Here is an 18,459-nt window from a genome sequence, read left to right on the forward strand (position 1 = left end):
TAAACACAAATAAGTCAGCAGTGTCGATGTCGCTTATCTTTTGAGGAGAAAGAGGGCAGAGTGAGAGGGGGTGGAACTAGTGTCTTCCCGGGAGCGAGGCAAAGAACTTGCACCTGGACGGGGTCCGGGCGCTGGGCGGGGCGGCCAAGGGGAGGGGGCGGAGACTCGTCTCCCGGTCCCGCCTCCCCCCACCCCGCGGCGGCGGTGGCTGCGGAGCCGGGCGGCCGCGCGGGTGTCGGCAACAGCTGCAGCCGCCCGCACCGCCCCCTCGGCCGCGGCTCCCGGGGCGAGCCCGAGCACGGCTGGCAGCCAGCGGCGCTGTGCGGCGCACGGCCCCAGGAGACGGAAAGTTCGCAGTCTGGGCGCCGAGATGCCAGGCAGCGACACGGCGCTCACCGTGGACCGGACCTACTCCGACCCCGGCCGGCACCACCGCTGCAAGAGCCGGGTGAGAGCCGCGGCAGGGCGGCGGCGGGGGCGCCGAGCTCCGGGGAGGGCGCGCGGGGCCGGGGGGCGAGGCCGGGCGGGGCTTGGGCTCCGTGTTAACTCGCTCCGCCGCCGCCTCTCCCTCTGCTGGGGTCCTTGCTTCCCCGAATCACCGACCTGGAGGGGCCCCGAGCCCGCGTCCGCCGCCCAGGTGGGGAGCAGAGCCAGCCCGCGCCGCCGCTCGGCCCCGCGCTGTCCCGGGCGCCCGAGGCTCCCCGACGGCCCGCGCTCGTCGCCCTCCCCGCCAGGGCGCGCCCTCAGCCTGGAGGCGAGGGAATCCCGCCACCCGGCGCTGGAGGTCTCCAGGCCGGGCTCTGCCACCCTCGCTCCCAACCTCCCGGCTCCGCCGCGTGTCTCGCCCTCGGGAGGCGGCGGGCCCGCTTCTGCTCGAGTGAAAAGTCAGTCTTCGCACTGCCTCTCCGGAGTTTCCAGCCGTTCGGAGCAGGCGCCCTCGCCATTGTTTGCAGTGTAATTTGCCGTTGCTGATTTTGGCTGTGGGCGAAAATAGCTCTTCCAGGCATTCTGCGGGATGAGCCCTAGAGTGCTTCAATTTAAAGACGGAGGCCGCAGCCAGAGCGCTGGTCTCTCCGGGAAATACCTGTGTCCTCCCTGGCAGCTTAATCCTCGAGGCTGGATAAGAGGCTCCGAAATCTGTTCGCCTCGTGGCTGATTGAAGTGCCATTTAAAATGTGCCTCCTCCACCCTGGCATCTGTTCTGGAAAGAAATACCTGGAGTTGCGCTTGTCCGAGCGAACTGGGGATCTGGGTGTCAGCTTCCCTGTATAAAGTTCAAGGAGGTAGAACAGAATCAGTTTCAGGCCTGCCACCTTCAATATCCAAAGACAAACCAGATGGAGATAGTAACAACAGTGAAAGGAATGGTTGTGACCCTTCTGCAGGAAGGGTGTTCAGTCATAGTCCCAAGTTACCCCAGGAGTGAAGTAATTAGCCCCTAGAACATTTTCCTTTTTTCTTTTTGGCACTTGTTAATTTAACAAGATAATTTCAAGTTTTGGCAGTTTGAATATATTTGGTGGAATAATACCTCTTGTCTTCCCACTTCCCCCTATTCCCACCCCCCTTTCTTTAAAAGCTCATAACTTGTTATGAAAATAACCAGAAACACTGTTTGGAAGAGAACGACTTTTGGTTACCTACAGTTAGAAGTTTCTTTAAGGGTGACTGCTCAATAATACAGCTAACCGAAGATGTTTTTCTAATTTGTGATTGTGCAGTCTATAAAGTTAGTGTTGCAGTTGACAGAAGAAATTTCAGACTTAAAAAATGTAGAGGCTTGGTTTCTCTTGGCATAACTGTGCTGATATTTGTGTAAACAGTACGATTGTGTAAACAGTAATTTCAAGAGATGGATGGCCCAGCTCATTTAAGCAATTGGTAGAATTCATGAAACTTTGGAAAACTCACTTTTAAAACAGGTGAGAAAGTCTCTACTTCAAGTACTTAGATGGAAAGTGTAACTGAACTGCAGGAGGAGTTTATCTCTGCCGTTTCTGTCATAGTTCGACTTCCACATCTATGTTGTGTGAAAGTGCCACCACTGTATTGGACTGGGCATCTTTATTTTCTTTAAAAGTCTGCTCACATGCTATATGTGCTACATTGTTTTGTTAGCATGGAGATACCTGATTTGAAATAGGGTGTGTTTAAAAACCAACTTACACTTTGTATGTACCACTTTTCCTAAATTTGTCTATTGGGGAAACGAGATATCCAGTGAGAACTAGAAGAAAGGCAGAGAGGGTGACTAGAACTTTAGTAGAAAAGATCGCAGGTTCTATAGTAGCAGTGCTGGACTTCTTAAGAGTCCAGACTAAACTTCTTACCTTTCTGCTCTTAGGGGTTTTATTGTTGACATTGTGAGGAATCAGGAGAACTAGTGAAATCTTGCAAACTCTAAAGAACTTTTCTCCAGTGGGCCTGATGTAATTTTTTTTTAAGAACAATAACTTTATTTTATTTCTTTAACATGTTGCTGAGGATTGAACCTAGGGCCTCGTATGTACTAGGCAAGTGCTCTAACACTGAGCTATAGTCCCAGCCCCAAGGGTCTGATGTAATTTTGAACCTGTCGTTAAGGCTGCATTAAGTCTACTCTAATGAAGGGAAAGCAAAAGCAGTTTCCCCTGCATAGGAAGTATTCATTCCATGATTTTAGCTTCTGTTTTGTGGAATTCAATTAGGTGCAGCTATAAAGACATTTCATATTTACACCCAGAGAGTACGTGACGCAAAAGGGAGACATCAGTTGGTATTAGGGATTAATTTCTCAATGGCACCCTCTCCTTGGGAATAAACTAGTGTAAATTATGATTTAAGCCCTAATGGTCTCATTTGATAAATTGGCTTCCCTAAAATAACAATTGGGGATGCCTAGGAAGAGGTGATGAATTTTTTTAATAATATGCAGTTTCCTTCCAGATAGGAGCCACTCTTTTGAGAACATGTTCTTTGTTATCAAATGGTCATTTTTTAAAAAAAATTCAAAGTTGATACCCTGTTGAGATAACAGGAAAAATACACACATCTCTTTTGCTAGGCTTGTTTAAGCCTCTGTAACTGGAATAATAATGAGGCAGTGTGCTATTTTAATATTGCAAAAGTCTATTTTTATAGTCAGGTAGACTGACCTAGATCCCCCTCACCTTCAGCAAAAATGTAATAAAACCAATGAATTATGTGATTGTGTCTAAGCTAACAAGTCAGAATCATTCACATTTAAAAATTTTATCTTGTAAAACTCAGAAATAGTGCTTGTTAGCTTGACATACATAATACATCTCAACTTTAAAAGAAAGAGCATACATAATTAGAATCCTTTTTTTTTCTTGTCCTAGATTATTAAAGCTTATCATCTTTTTAAGAATATGGGCAGTCTTCTTTCTTTACAGTAACTGGTTTATTTTTCATGTTAAAAATCACGTGTGAATCAAATTTTTGTTAGTACCGTTTTCATTTAAATGTTTGAAAGTGTCACTTCCAGCCATTTGAGTGTAGCTATGAGCAACTGTGGCTCCAGGTTTAGGCCAGTCTGGATCATGTTCTTGCTCTTCACAGTTACCAATTGGTCACCAAGACAGTGTCCTAAATAATCTTTCTGAGCCTGTAGTTAGCCATCTATTTAAAAAAAAAAAAAAAGTGATGAGCCAGGTAGGATGGTACACACCTGTAATTCTAGTTACTTTGAAAACTGAGGCTGAATTGTGAATTTGAGGCTAGCCTTGGCAACTTAGACCCTGACTCAGATTAAAAAGGGGCTGCAGATGTAGCTCAGTAATAGAGTGTCCTTAGATTCTTCAGTTCCAAAAATAATTAATTTAAAAAAACGAAAGAGTTTTTAAGGCCAGGCTGGTTAACTTAGTGAGACCCTACCTCAAAATAAAAATAAGACTAAACATGTATTAAACATTTTTAATACATGTACTAAACATGCTGGTATAGTACTTGTCCAGCATGCACAAGCGTATGGGGTTCAATTCCCCAGAACTGCAAAAAAAAAAAAAAAAAAAAAAAAACCAACTTGGAAAATAAATAAAAAGTATGATATTAGTCCATTCTTCAGGGAGTGACTATGAGTCTTACATAAGAGTGTTGTTGAAAAAAAAAAAGTTAAGATTGAGCCAGATGTGGTGCACATCTATAATCCCAGCAACTTGGGAGGCTGAGGCAGGAGGATTAAAAGTTTGAGGCTAGCCTCAGCAACTTAGTGAGACCCTGGCTCACTAGTTAAGCACCCCTGGGTTCAATCCTCAGTACAAAAATAAATAAATAAATAAAGATTGTGTGCACTCAAATGTTAGCTATTTTTATCTGTATGTAAGGTGAATTTTTTTTCTTATTCTGTTGGTGCCTTGATTACTCAGAACTGCTAGTCATTTTGAGTGCCTGCTTTCCCCCATCTCTCTAACCTAGGTCTTTCTCTGACATTTTTCTGGAATTGATTCCTTCCTTCTGTACCCCCAGTCACCTCCTACCCAGTTCAGCCATAAGGACCTTCACTAACTTCTATCCATCGCACCTGTAAGGACCCAGGTTATTTTCCCCACAGACCCACTTTCATTAGTTTCATCTTCAGAAAACAGATCTCGCTGTAGTGAAACTTGCTACTGGCAACACTTCGAGCTCTCTACTCATTCTCAGGCTTAGTTTCCTCTTCTACACAAGATGGGTGTTGTAAGGAATAACTGCAATGATGTTTATGAAATGTGAACAGAGCAGTCTGTGAATATTTTTCTAGCCAGTGACTTGTTTCATTCTAAAGAGTTCATTAAAGAGACTGTGAATAATGAATGGTGTTGCAGGCCAGACTTTTCTTATATTTGGGATGACTAGATTGATAGGGCAAGTGTTTTTTGAGCTGTGGATCCACCCGCCTGTCACATCCGTTGTTGAGCACCAAGACAGCTGCTACCTGACTGGATCACAGGATGTGTTTTGCTTCAGACCCTGGGCTTGAGTTTCCAGGGCTGCTGCTAAGGTTAGAAATCAACTGAGCGCTAGATGAAAATTGCCCACATCTTGACTTTAGGCGAATCTGCGGCGTTCAGCCCTGCTGTTTCTGGTGTTTTTGTGTTTTCAATAGAGGGGGTGGTGAGAAAAAAGGAAGAGAACCATGAATCACTGTACTGTGAATCAGAATGAGGACTTTTCATTCCTTAGAAAAGGAGCATCAGGATGTATGATTTGTGCCTGATCCAGCCACTTCATGGACTTGGGAGGGGTGCTATGTGAAGCAAAACAGTGAACTTGTTGATTATTTCTCTGTAAGGAGGCAAACAGAGCACAAAAGAATGCTCACCAGTAGTAGTTAATATGCACTGATTACTGAATGTACACCAGGCGATGGAAAGTACTTCAAATTCACTATCTCTTTGATCTTCACAGTATCCTGCTTACAGCTCCATTTTACAGTTGAGGAGGCTGAAGACCAGCCTGGTTACTAATTTGTTCGAGGTCTTGTGGCTATTGGGAAATGACGGAACAGCTTCAGCAGAACACCTACCCAAATTATGTGCTCTAGATTCTTACAACACACATTTTGCCAGTCTTTGCACATAGTCATATACTCATAAACTTTTGAACGAATGCTGGTTTTGAATGATTGATAGTTTATGAACATTTTGTAACATCTAGTATATAAGAATTTGCCCACAGTTTGGGGAAGTCTTAAAGGCGGTTACATAAGGTCATGATTTAAGAGCATGAGAAAAACATTCTGAAGCCTGATACTTTGTTTCAAGAGGATGAGCCACTGAAGAGCATTATGACTCTGGGTTTTCCTTGTAACCTTTGAGTTCAAAATGTGGCTGCAGATACATGTCTCCTCAGTAGATCCCTGTGACTGAACTGCATATCCACATCTTCTGTTTTCTTGTGCCACATAATCAGTCACCTGGTGATCTTTCTGGGAAATCCTTCGTAATATTTAGCCACTACTTCTTGTGTCTCCCCACAGCACATCACATTTGAGGGACAGGCACTGGAGTGGTCCAGAGTTCCAGTTCTTTAGCCATCCTCCCCACAAGTCTCCCTTGGGCATGTTACCAAAGTTACCCTTTTTACCAATCGTGTCATGATGCTTCCCTTTGGAGACTGTTGTGAGAAATAAATGATGTAGGATGTAGAAGCATTGTCCAGCCAGCACCTGCTAGCCAGTCAGTTAATATCAAGATGGGAAAGGAATAATAATAAAACACCTAAGAGCAATGTAACTGTCCGCCATTGTAGGAGGTGCGGTGGAGTGCAGACTATAGGTGTGATTTCTATTACTTTGCGTTTTCTTTGGAGACCAGATCTTTTGAAGGACTGTTTCTTGAAGAACCTACAGGAAGCCACATCTAAATGATGGTTGCAAACTTGTGTCTGCCTCAGGTCTGAGGGGCTCCTGATAACTGAAAACACTAGGACAGTTTAAGGGAACTGAGAAAAAAATACTCCAGTGGCCTCACCAGAACTCTCTGTGGGATCCTGGCTGAACTGGATTGAAGGCACAGTCCTCTCAAAGGAAGAGGGTTGGGAGATTAGACTCCATGTGTTTTTGTGTTTTCAACACGTTAGAAGTGGAAGGAAATTTATTTAATACCCTCAGGCATGTTACTAGAGTTTTTTTTTTTTTTTTTTTTTAACAAAGTGTTATAATTCTTCCCTTGGAGAACTGTTCCTGGTTTCCTTAGAGAATTTTATTTATTTATTCATTCATTTATTTTTTTTTTTAAATCCTGGTGCTTGAACCTGGGATATCATACATGCTGAACACGTACTCCACCACTGAACTACCCCTAGACCCTGGAAAGGAACTTAGATGTTAACTTCACATCATTTCATTTGCAGAAGTAGAAAAAGTATGTCAGCCAGACTATAGCCAGTAAAATCATGTAACTAATACAGATTGATTAGGACTAACCATTATCCTATCTGTCTTAAAAGAGAACTTTGTATAGACATATATCTGTTTACCTTGATACCCCCCCCCCACACACACACTCAGACAAAAGAGAGAGTGTGTATGCACATGCACACATGTGCTGGGGATTGGGCCTACCAAATTAATTGCTTAATTTTCTTTGATTAAACTAGGTAAATTGAGAACTTAAAATTATTTTCAGGAAAAAATCGATGAACAGTTTAAAATTTTTGTTAATTTTCTAGGTGAAAATGTGTGTTTGAGTGATTTATTTTTAGGTTATTATCATTCTGAGTTTTATTTCCAGATTTTTGTGGGGATCAGGGCTGAACTGAAGAAGGGTGACAGCATAAAGCTACATAGCTGCTCTGGATTGTTGCCACTTTTAAAAAATTGTAATTTTGGAGGTGCCTTTTAGTGTCTTTGTATTTTTCATTGTAAATTTTTGTGAGATGAGTCTACCAGTTGGGGATGGGATGTTTGGAGAAAGGGTATGCAGATGCTTAAGCTGTAGACTGCTTACATTCTGGAACCTAGAATTCCACCTGAGTCTGCTGTTGCCTTTGAAATGTTCAATTCCTGTGAGTCTCTGATTGAGAGCATCTCCCAGTACCTAGTGTTTTGGGTATACAGGTTGGTTATCTCTTACTTGCAATGCTTGAGACTAAAAGTGTTTTAGATTTTGGATTTGCTTTTTAATTCTGGAGTATTTGCATATGCACAGTGAGGTAGTTTGGGATGGGACCTTTATCTAGACACAAAGTTGACTGACTTTTCATATACATGTATACACATAGCCTGAAGATAATTTTATACGGTATTGTTTTGTGTGCCTGTCCTTTGCAACCTGTCATATAAAGTTCAAGTTGAATTTTCCAGTTACGGCATCATGTCAGTGTTCAAAAAATTTCAGATTTTGGAGCATTTAAAGTTTGGGGATTAGGGATGCTCAACATGTATATAACTTAAACAACACATTCCTTAAACCCAAACCAAAACCTTGATCTATTTCTTGGCCAGTGGAAGTATTATCTGCTCAGCACTGTGAGGAAGACAGTCACAGCTGCTAATGGCCTGTTGAGTCACAATGGTTTACTGAGAGATGGTATGTCCAGTGCCTAGCCCTACTGTAGTGCCCTGCTGAGGGGAAATCCGTGTGACTTCTGCCCTACACACTGACTTGAGCCTAACCCAATAGTAAGGTGTGGCTTTTATTGCAAAATACAAAACATTTATTTCCACCAAGAAGGTCCCACATGCATATCAAAGTCTGTTTGTCAGACATCATTCTCTCAATCTCCTGGTTCCCAATTAGTCTCTTCCCATCCAACCAGTCCCCAAACCTGGGAGGCTTCCTCAGTCTCCCCACCCCGCAGTCCCGTGGTTTACATCTTCGATGTTGCCCAGACACCTTTTCCTCATGATCTCCAGCTTTACTGACTCAGTGGACTCAGGAGTCAAACTTGAAAGTCAACTCTTTCACTTACCAGCTGTGTGAGCAACCACGGGAAGTGGCGTTAGGAAACCCATTACTAACAGCCTTAGTTGTTCTGGTGTTGAGTCACGCACGGCCTACCACAGAGTTTCCCAGCCTTCAATCACCCCTTACCTCCTACATGTCGCTTGTTACCACCTGGTCTATAATTTACCTGATATTTCTAAATCAGTTCACTCCTTAACTTAAATTTGTTTTTAAAGTATCATTGTTACTATTCCAGCTAAATATCACTTGAGTTTGGGGCCTGCGGTGCCAGAATCAGTAGCTAGTGAGTGCTGGAGCATTGCTGGGGAGCTTTTGACCCCAGAGAGTGTTCCTCCCAGACTGAAACAGCTGGTTGGGATTGAGGGTTGAAGAGGGAATCACCCGTTCACAGTGACTCTGTTCTTTAAAGCTTCTGTCTTAGGCCACCTAAAGTAATTGAAGATCATTTAGAAAAACACTAATCTTAATATATCCTTTCTTCTAGACCCGTGGCCTGGAAGATGCTTAGAAATACTTTAACCCCTAGTGGATTATGAAAATTTGAGTTATTAACTATTTCTCTTTTTTCTTTGGCCAATAGGCAACTCAAATTCAAATTTCAAAATAACTGAGTGAGATATTATGGACTGCTTATTTTTATATCTCTGTGTGTGTGTGTGTGTGTGTGTGTGTGTGTGTTGCTAGGGATTGAACCCAGGGCCTTCTGCATGTTTACATCCTGCTTTTGACTTTCTTTTGAAATGTATATTTTATGTGGTCTGGTTTTAAAGTAAGAATGTGTGTCTGTGGGCATGTGCATGCATGTACACTTACATTATATGAGCCATTCAACACTTTATTATAAAATAGGCTTTGTGTTAGATGATTTGTTCTGAGCATGTTTAAAGTATCATATTTCACTGCACAATACTCACAGATTTTATGCCAATTTTTTAAAGTGGGGTACAATCCTTATGTGAAGCTTTTTTTAAAAAATGTGCTGGTATTACTTAAAAATCATTTATTAAACTATCTTTGGTGCAAGATTAGGATGCACAGACTACTCGTGAGTGTACATTTTGCAGTGGTGGTGATGCAGCAGAATATCATGGACTAGGCTGTGGTGCCTGATAGGGTAGGTGTATTCTATATACTTCCAACATGTTACATTCAAATTAAAATGGGTTTATTGGGAAGCAGTAGCATATTGTAGAATGTCGTTGATTTATGAACACATGTCAAAAAAGATGAAAATTTGAAGTTTAATTTCTGCTGAATGTGTGTCAGTTTCACACAATCCTAAAGTTGAAAAATCATACATCAGACCATCACAATCCAAGGACCATCTGAATGTGTGTTTCCTTTAATGCACCCTGAATCCTTTGTGTGCCAGAAGGCGTATACATCAGTTGATTTAATGTTTATAAATGATGTTTTGGATGAGGAGAAGTACTCTGGTAAGTGGATGGCAGTCTCGTCTGGGTGGGCACCCTAGAGGGAGATTGGAAATGAGTGCTGCTCACTGCAGGAGGGGTGTCTCCACATGACTTTGGTCTTCTGAACACCTGAGAAAAACTGAGGCAGGTAGTAGAAGACCTTAGGCCAAAGTATAGAACATCAAGAAGATGGGGATTCTTTGGGAATTTCAGGCAAGGAGAGATCGGGGACAGTGAAGAAATTTCAGCTGTTTTTTTATGAAGTAAAGTTGAACCTAAAGATATGTATGTAGGATTGTTGGTAATGTGAGGACATTAAATAGTGCCTGGAGCTGCAGCCCTTCAGAGAAATTTGGATATAAGCTCTTGTCCAAAAATAAAGCATGCCATGCTTACTGGAGACAGTGCTTCAGCACCTAAGTATGTGTCCTTGGTGTGTCCAGCTATGGGTTGGGGACCAGAAGTCCCTTTTATCTCTTTGTAAAGCTATTGTGATCAGCCCAAAGGCCTGAACTTGACTTCAGATATTAGCAGTGTACTATTTTAATCTAACTAATTGGAACAGGTGGCCTCTATTTGAGACTGAATCACTAGCTGGCATAGATTTTAATTTATCTAACAATATGAGGCCCATTCAGTAAGAGCTGTGTCTGTGGGCACCTCTCCTCTCCTCTCTGGGGTTGATTGTGTTCTTTGTATTGAGGCATGCAGCCTGGCACATGGGTGGGGTTTGGAAATAGTAGCCGAATGAGTCTGCTGGGAAACTGCACCGTGGGGCTCAGAAGCTGGAAAGCGGGTTCTGCTCTTGATCCATCTCAGTGCAGATTAATTCTTCTTAATTGTGGCACAAGATTCCAGCATATGGTGATTCCATCATTTATTTAACCATTTCCTTATAAAAGGACATATGGCTTTCAATCTTTGGTGATTACAGACACACCAGTGGCTTGGACATGCTTCTTTCTGCACATATAAAGATATGCTAGTAAGCTAAATCCCTCACAGTGGGATTGCTCAGCTAAGGGGCACATGGATTTTAAATTATGATATTGCCAAATTGAACACGGTACCTACTTTGTGTCAAAACACCAGGAACTGGGGTACAGCAGTGAGCAAACTGGTGACAGTTTATATAACTACCCGGAATGTGTGAACATGCCTCAACTCACATCCTTCCAGTGCAATGTTGATATTATCAAGATTTTTGATCCTTGCCAATCTGAGAGATGAAAACTGGTACCCTTAATTTTTTTCCTCTTACAAATGAGGTTGATCATATTTTACATTTTTTTACTTTGAAACATTTAAATATCAGGAAGTTGCAGAAAATAGTAGAAATGTCCCATGCACCCCTCAGCCAGCTTCTCCAGTAGTTAATTATAATACATTAATTGATCAGATTTTCTTATACTTTAAAAACAGTTCTTATACTTTAAAAACAGTTTGTTGCCAGGTGCCGTGGTGCCGTGGCATACACCTGTAATCCCAGCGGCTCGGGAGGCTGAGACAGGAGGATCCCATTTCAAAGCCAGCCTCAGCAATAGCGAAGGGTCAAACAACTCAGTGAGAGCCTGTCTCTAAATAAAAATAGGGCTGGGTTTTTAGTCAGTGGTCGAGTGCCCTGAGTTCAATCCCCGGTACTAAAACAAAACCAAAAAAACCAGTTTGTCAACTGCTTACATATTCTGGCCATTTATCTGTTGATCTCTTTAAAGATTTATGGCAGTTTTTCACTTATTAAACAAATTGCTTTGCACATACATGTTTCCCAATTTGTTATTCCTGGATTATGTTAATTTTTTACTATTGTATAACAAATTACAAACTTAACGAATGGGTGCTGTCTTTTTTTTTTTTTTTAATCTCAGTTTCCATGGGCCTAGAGTTCAGTGGCAGCTTGCCTGCACCCTCTGTTAAGACTTTGGCTCTGTTTCCAGGATCATTGGTGGATTACAGAATTAAGTTCCTTGGAGCTGTAGGACTGAGGCTCTTATCCCCCTGAGGCTTCCCACTGTCCCCTGACACATGGTGCTCTGGAGAACATGGCAATGTTTCTTCAAGCCTGTGGGACAATAGTCACTGAGGCATTTTGTCTTTTACCCTTAGATCCTCCTTTTATAAAAGCTCACCTGCTTAGGTCAGACCCACCCAGCATGCTACCTTGATTAAAGTCAACTGATAGGGGCCTTAATTATATCTGAAAAAAAATTTCAGCTTTGCTATATGAGATAACCTAGTTATGGGAATGAAATCCCATCGTGTTCACAAATCTTGCTCCTACAAGGAGGATCCTAACGTGGGGGCTGTCATAGAATTCTTCCGGTTGCTGGTGTCATTGTTTTGCTTGTGCTGAACACAGAGGTTGCACATTAAAAGTATGAACATATATTAATGAGATTTCATCATGAAGAAATTTGAAAATGTTAATGATTATAGATTGTGTCATTCTTACAGAGGCCTTTGTACTTTGAGATCCTTTTTTAAAAAGCTAACACACCCATGTTCTCCTAATATATTTTATGATTTTTATTTTTATGCTTGAACCAGTTAAAATGATCAGATTCCCTTTCAGATGTCTATGCAGTTATCCTAATATTATTTTTTGAATAGTTACCTGTCTTTAAAAATACTGCTGTCCACATGTATCTAGTTTTATTTTTATAAGTGTTTGCCTTTTCTCTGAGTTTTAAAACTAATGCACTCAGAAGATTGTGATTCTGGAGTGTCTATTCTGGATCGATAGCCTTCATGTGCCTGCCTCCTGCCCCCGAGGATTTGATGTGAGTATTTTGAGAACTCCAGCTCTTATATTTAGAAATTTTCAAACAGGCCTGACTCTGATATTATTTACATTAAGGAAGAACAAAAGTGGAGGGGAGAAAGGATAGTAAAGGGGCGTGTGTGAGTTTAAGTTTTCCTTTTAGTTCTCTTTTGAATGAAATGTCACCTCTCGACAAATGCTGTTTAACATTATAAAGTCCTGTCCTTTAAGCTGGATATGGTGGCATGTACCTGGCATCCCAGCTACTCAGGAGGCTGAGGCAGGAGGATCACTTGAGCCCAGGAGTTAGAGACCAGCCTGGGCAGCATAGCTGTCTTTTAAATAATAAGAAGAATAATCCTGACCTCCCATCATTTGCCAAAAATCTGCTACCACATAAAGAATGTGCATTGTTTTCCAAACCACCATTGCTTCTTTAAAGAATTGGTGGCTTATCATCCCAGCTGGGGAGAAAGAAGGGCAGACACCCAGCCTAACTTTTTGTCCTGTAGGGTCCAGGGCTGCTGCTTTGTCAGGCTCATTTTCTCATTTGGTAAGTGTATGTAGGATCCTTGAGTTGGGCCCTGTACTGAGAAATTTTAAGGTGATTTGTCATTTTTCTTTCCTTTTTTAAAAAATATATTTTGTTTTTAGTTGCGGATGGACACAATAGCTTTATTTATTTATTTTTATGTGGTGCTGAAGCTCAAACCCAGTGCCCCAGACATGCGAGGCAGGTGCTCTACCACTGAGCTACAGCCCCAGCCCACAGTGATTTGTCATTTCTGTTAGGATACAAATACCACAAAATTTCGGGTTTGGAGGGAGGAAGCTGTTTCTTTATCTGGCTCATTAGTCTTACTTGTATGTTACCCCTGTGCCTTGTTAATAGCTATTTAGGGGTGGCTCTGTGCACCTTTGATAATTACTGAACCATCCAGCTGCCCTTATCTCTGCATCTGACCCAGAGGGAAGCTAAAGCTGTTTGTTGGCTGTGCTAACACTTAACATTTCATAACCTTACCTAAGAGCATATTAAGGGTGGAGTGAAGGTGCTTTTATTACATATGCTTTTGTTTGCAAACAGCACTGTGCCTATAAAAGCCTCCTGACCTAAGCAAATTATCACGTAATATTTGTTGTGTAGAGTCCGCCAAAGCTTACCTCATGTGCGGGCAGTTTAGAAGCACTCCCTGAGTTGGCGTCTCTTGGGCGTTTGGGCACCAGAGGACAAGCCAGGGTCTCATTCAGCTGGCTCGTGTGTGCCCTCCCAGTAGCAGTGGGGATACTCACACAGATCGTTAACTGCGCTCCTAGAAGTACTCTGCCCTTTGGCTGGGTGGAGGACATTAAACCACTGCTGAGAAATTTGACCAGCAGTCTAGCCATTTAAAATGGGCCAAAAGCAAGAAAGTTGTTGAAAAGCTCAAGACTCGCATTAAGCTCTGATTTTATAGACTTAAAACGAGATCTGGAGCTTTGCTGTGTAAGGCCAGTTTTGTACAGTGAGTCCAGGGCTCCAACATTCTTTTGAAACTTTTATTTCTTTAGGAAATAAACATAATAAGCCTGTGTTCTTGTGACTTTCCTTAAATCTTTAGTTTTAAAATAAGTTGTGTGTTTGGGGTAATTTTAATGGTAACAGATTGATAAGTAAGAATAATATATATATACTGTTGAAAGACAAAGAGATACTAATTCTGGATACAAAGGTATTTTATGTTTTCTGATACTTTGGACATTGCAGAAATCAGTTACTTTGTTAGTAATTCATTCTTTAAAATAATTGCTTCTTAGTTTACTATTTACTCAGCCGCCTGAAATGAGCCTGATGGTTTTTCTAGGGCAACTAACTTATTAAACTCTCAGTGCATTTTAATTTTCTTATGTTTATGAATACTTTGGTTGTTGAATTGAAAGTTGATATTAATGACCTCTGGACATAAATGCAGTGACATCAGATTCCAGAATTATAAGGTAAGGAAGAGGCCTATGAGAAATAGCAGCTGTTTCACAAAGGGGACAATGTTCTGAGCCTGAAGAAAATCCATGTCAATTGGGGTAAAAATGGGAGTTCATAACCCACTTGAGTCAAATGTATGAAAGATGATATATCATGAGCTTTGTAATGTTTTGAACAACCAATAAAGAAAGAAAGAAAGAAAGAAAATCCATGTCAAAGCAGAGCCAAGTGGTTCTGATTAAATACAGGAAGTAGACAAATTCATGATTAGTTTCTAAATCTTAAATCTTTCACATATGGAAAAAAGGCATTTTAAAAACAGTGAGACCCATATTCCTGCCTCCCCGAGTCAACAGATGTGTTAGCCTTTTGACTTGTCTGCATCTGATTTCAGTTACTTATTTGTAAGAAATACATGGTCCCAGGTACAGTTACATGGGTGCATCTTCCTTCCTACTTCCTCGGAGATCTCTCTAACCTGAAGTTGTTAGGTGTTATTTCTTTATGTGTTTTTACACCTTGAGTGAATTAATAAGCAAAATGTTGTTTCTTGAGTTAAAATTTTGCATAAATGACATCTCTTGTAACTTGCTATTTTTTCAACATGGTACCTTTATTCCCTGAACCAGTGTGTTTATACAGCCCTTCTTCTTCTTCTTCTTCTTCTTTTTTTTTTTCTGGTGGTATTGGGGATTGAATTCAGGGGCCTCTACCACTGAGCCACATCCCCAGATCCCCCCCCCCCCGTCCCCCGCTCCTTTTTTAGTTGTAGTTGGACACAATACCTTTTTTTTTTTTTTTTTTTTTTTAATGTGGTGGTGCTGGGGATTGAACCCAGGGCCTTGCACAAGCTAGGCAAGTGCTCTAACACTGAGCCACAACCCCAGCCCTTTTTAATTTTTTTTATTTTGAGACAAGGTCTTGCTGAGTTGCCTTGAACTTAATGATCCTTCTGCCTCAGCCTCCTGAGTAGCCAGGTGTCTGCCACTGCCTGCTCCCAGCTCCCCGCTCCAGTGCACTTTAAGAGAACTGAAGTGTGCATGTATGGACAGAGATTAAAAATGACCGAAATCCCATACTTCGTGTGTGGTTGCATTTGTTTTTCTTATGTAATTACAGCAGCGTTATGGAAAGTTTAGAGTATCAATTTATAATCTTGTTAGTTTTTTTAAATTTTTTTAGTTATACGTGGACACGATATCTTTATTTTGTTTGTTTATTTTTATTTTTTTAAGGTGGTGCTGAGGCTCAAATTCAGTGCCTCACATGTGCAAGGCAAGTGCTTTGCCGCCGAGCCACAACCCCAGCCCCTCTTGTTAGTTGTAAAATGTTTGGTTACTTCAAAATATAGAACGTATAACATTAAATATTCTTACCCATACTGCGTGAGGTTAGAGCTGGTATTTTGTGTTAACCTTGTGAGTTAATTCACTGGACCTTCTCTAACAAAATACCACAGACTGGGTTGCTTAAACAAAATTTCTTTGTATATTTCTAGAGGCTGAAAGTCTGAGATCAAGGTGTTGGCAGGTCATTTCTTCTGAGGACCATGAGGACCTAGGCCTCCTATGCTTGTGGTCCACCTTCTTTTCTCTGTCTTCACATCAACTTCCCTTTGTGTCTGTATCCACATATCCTCCTCTCAGAAGGATGCTGATAATACTGATTGAGGCCCACCCTAATTATCTCATTTTAACTTAATTACCTCTTTAAAGACTTTATCTTGAAATATAGTTAAATTCCGAGGTACTGAGGTTAGGACTCCAACATATGATTTTTTTAGGAGGACACAACTTGGCCCATAACTCCTAGGGTCTGTGGATTTTATCTGTGACACATAGATGTGCATATTTTTAGGGAAAAATTCTCCAACTTCCTTTGGAATGATTTTCCATGGTGGCAGGTGACCATTAAAAAAATAATAATAGAGAACCAATGGTCAACTGTAAGCTCTGGTTTCAGAATTATAACCATCAATATTATACATTTTTTTTAAAGAGAGAGAATTTTTTTTTTAATATTTATTTTTTAGTTTTCGGCGGACACAACATCTTTGTTTGTATGTGGTGCTGAGGATTGAACTCGGGCCGCATGCATGCCAGGCGAGCGTGCTACCGCTTGAGCCACATCCCCAGCCCAACGTTATACATTTGTTGACATGTCAAGAGGTCATGCTTTTATGTTGATTGAAAAAGCATACAAAATATCATACACAAAGTACCATTTTTGCTTAAAAATATGGAATATGCATAACAGAACATTAGTAAAGCTGGCATAGGTAAGTAGGTATTTTGTACTAGTGCTATGACAAGGCTTTAAAACAATCCTCACCACAGTATCAAGAAGTGTATAAAATTATACTCATGTTGTGAATGAAGAACTAAGGCTCATATAGAGGTCAGCTATCATGTCCAAGATCATACCACTAAGTGTAACGGCTGGAACTTAGTAATCCCAGGTAGATCCACATTCCTGAGCCTTTGCCCCCACCCAGTAGGTGGAATTGCCCAAAGTCAGAAAGGGTAGCAGGTACTGTTTACCTCTGCTGGGTGTTTTATTTTCCTCTTGTATCTTCTAAAATAAGTAGGTTTTATAATTCATGGTAGTTAAATGAGAACATGTATAACTTTCAAAAAATTTCTTTTAGTTGTGGATGGACACAATGTCTTTATTTTTATTTATCCATTTTTTTATGCGGTGCTGAGGATTGAACCCAGGGCCTCATGTATATGAAGCAAGCACTTTACCACTGAGCCACAACCCCAGCCCAAGAACATGTATAACTTTTTATAAGAACTTTTAACAAAGAGTGGTAATGATGGTTAAATAGGCAGGTGACCTTATCCATTTAGATGAGCAGCCTTTGTCCTGAGAAAGAGAGAATAACTCACATGAATGAATTTAGTCTGATTTATTCATCACTGAGCTCCTCACCTGGGTCCGTGGTCAAGATCGGTGACCACAAAATGGGAGCTAGTGGCAGCGCCAGGTTGTGGGTAACCCAAGGTCACTCCCCAGAACAGGGCCTAGAATTCTCCCCTGGCCGCCTTCCAAATCAGGGCTGATTTGAGACAGGCTAGGCCTAGTCAAAGAATGTGGGAGAAAATATAAAAGAGAGGTGGCACTGTCCCACAGTTCCCTTCAGCATCCTCAGGGCATCACCAGGGGCTCAGCACTGTGCTAGGCCTGAGATCAGCCCCTTGGGGTACTCAGACAAGGGCCGGTCTGTGATGGATCATGGTGCTTCAGGATGGCAGGGACTGTTCTCCAGGGAGCCCTGGCTTCACAGGGTCCCCTTTAGGAGAACAGACCCAAATCTACCCTGAGAGGTTCTGGACCTGATGAGTGGGTGTCAGCTGTTAAGTCTTCCCAGCCCACCCTCCTGCAGGAGTGTCTCCTGTGGTTTGTAGGGCATTTGTGGGAGAAGAGAACAGATGGTACTGATGTTCAAGGGTTTGGTTCACCTCTGATTAGCCAGCCCTTTGATGTGTATTGAGTGTGTGTGTGTGTGTGTTTGTGTATGTATGTGTGTGTGTATTATCCTTCTGCAAAGGAAATACTAAATATCCTGCGTGTTGCAGATAGGTTCTTTGATTTTACTCAGATGGAAGATGTGCACAAAAGGGAGGAACAGGGATGTTAATTGTCATGGCAACCAGCAGGTTTTTATAGTGGAACACTGCCTTTGTAACCCAAATCCGTCACCTTTTTGCAAACTGCAGAACACAGACTGATACAAACTCAAATTATAGTAGCATTTTTCTTGGTGGTGGGGGGGTGGGGTTGGATTTGCTTTTTGGATTTTATAGCGATTTCAGTCCCTTCAAAGAATTTCAGAACCAAAAAGCACCCTTTGAGTGCCCTAGAATTTTACAGAAGTTGGGCACTTAAAGCTTTCCCATTACTGTTATTTGTCACTCCCATTTCCCA

The 18,459-nt window shown here is 41.6% G+C and overlaps 1 protein-coding gene across 2 annotated transcripts in view; it reads left to right on the top strand.

The window, feature by feature from the left end:
* Positions 1-252: 252 nt before the first annotated feature.
* Tmcc3 (transmembrane and coiled-coil domain family 3) overlaps positions 253-18,459 on the top strand; it is a 72,113-nt gene continuing 53,906 nt past the window's right edge. The window contains exon 1 of one of the 2 annotated variants that reach the window (XM_026398546.2): positions 253-448. Coding sequence is in view for 1 of the 2 variants with exons in the window: in XM_026398542.2 (XP_026254327.1) it covers positions 371-448 (78 nt within the window). In the remaining variant the exon portion in view is untranslated. The remainder of the gene's footprint in view (positions 449-18,459) is intronic. The other variant, XM_026398542.2, reaches the window with a different exon arrangement.

The sequence above is a fragment of the Urocitellus parryii genome, chromosome 5 (genome assembly GCF_045843805.1).
Source record: "Urocitellus parryii isolate mUroPar1 chromosome 5, mUroPar1.hap1, whole genome shotgun sequence".
NCBI classification, from domain to species: Eukaryota; Metazoa; Chordata; class Mammalia; order Rodentia; family Sciuridae; genus Urocitellus; species Urocitellus parryii.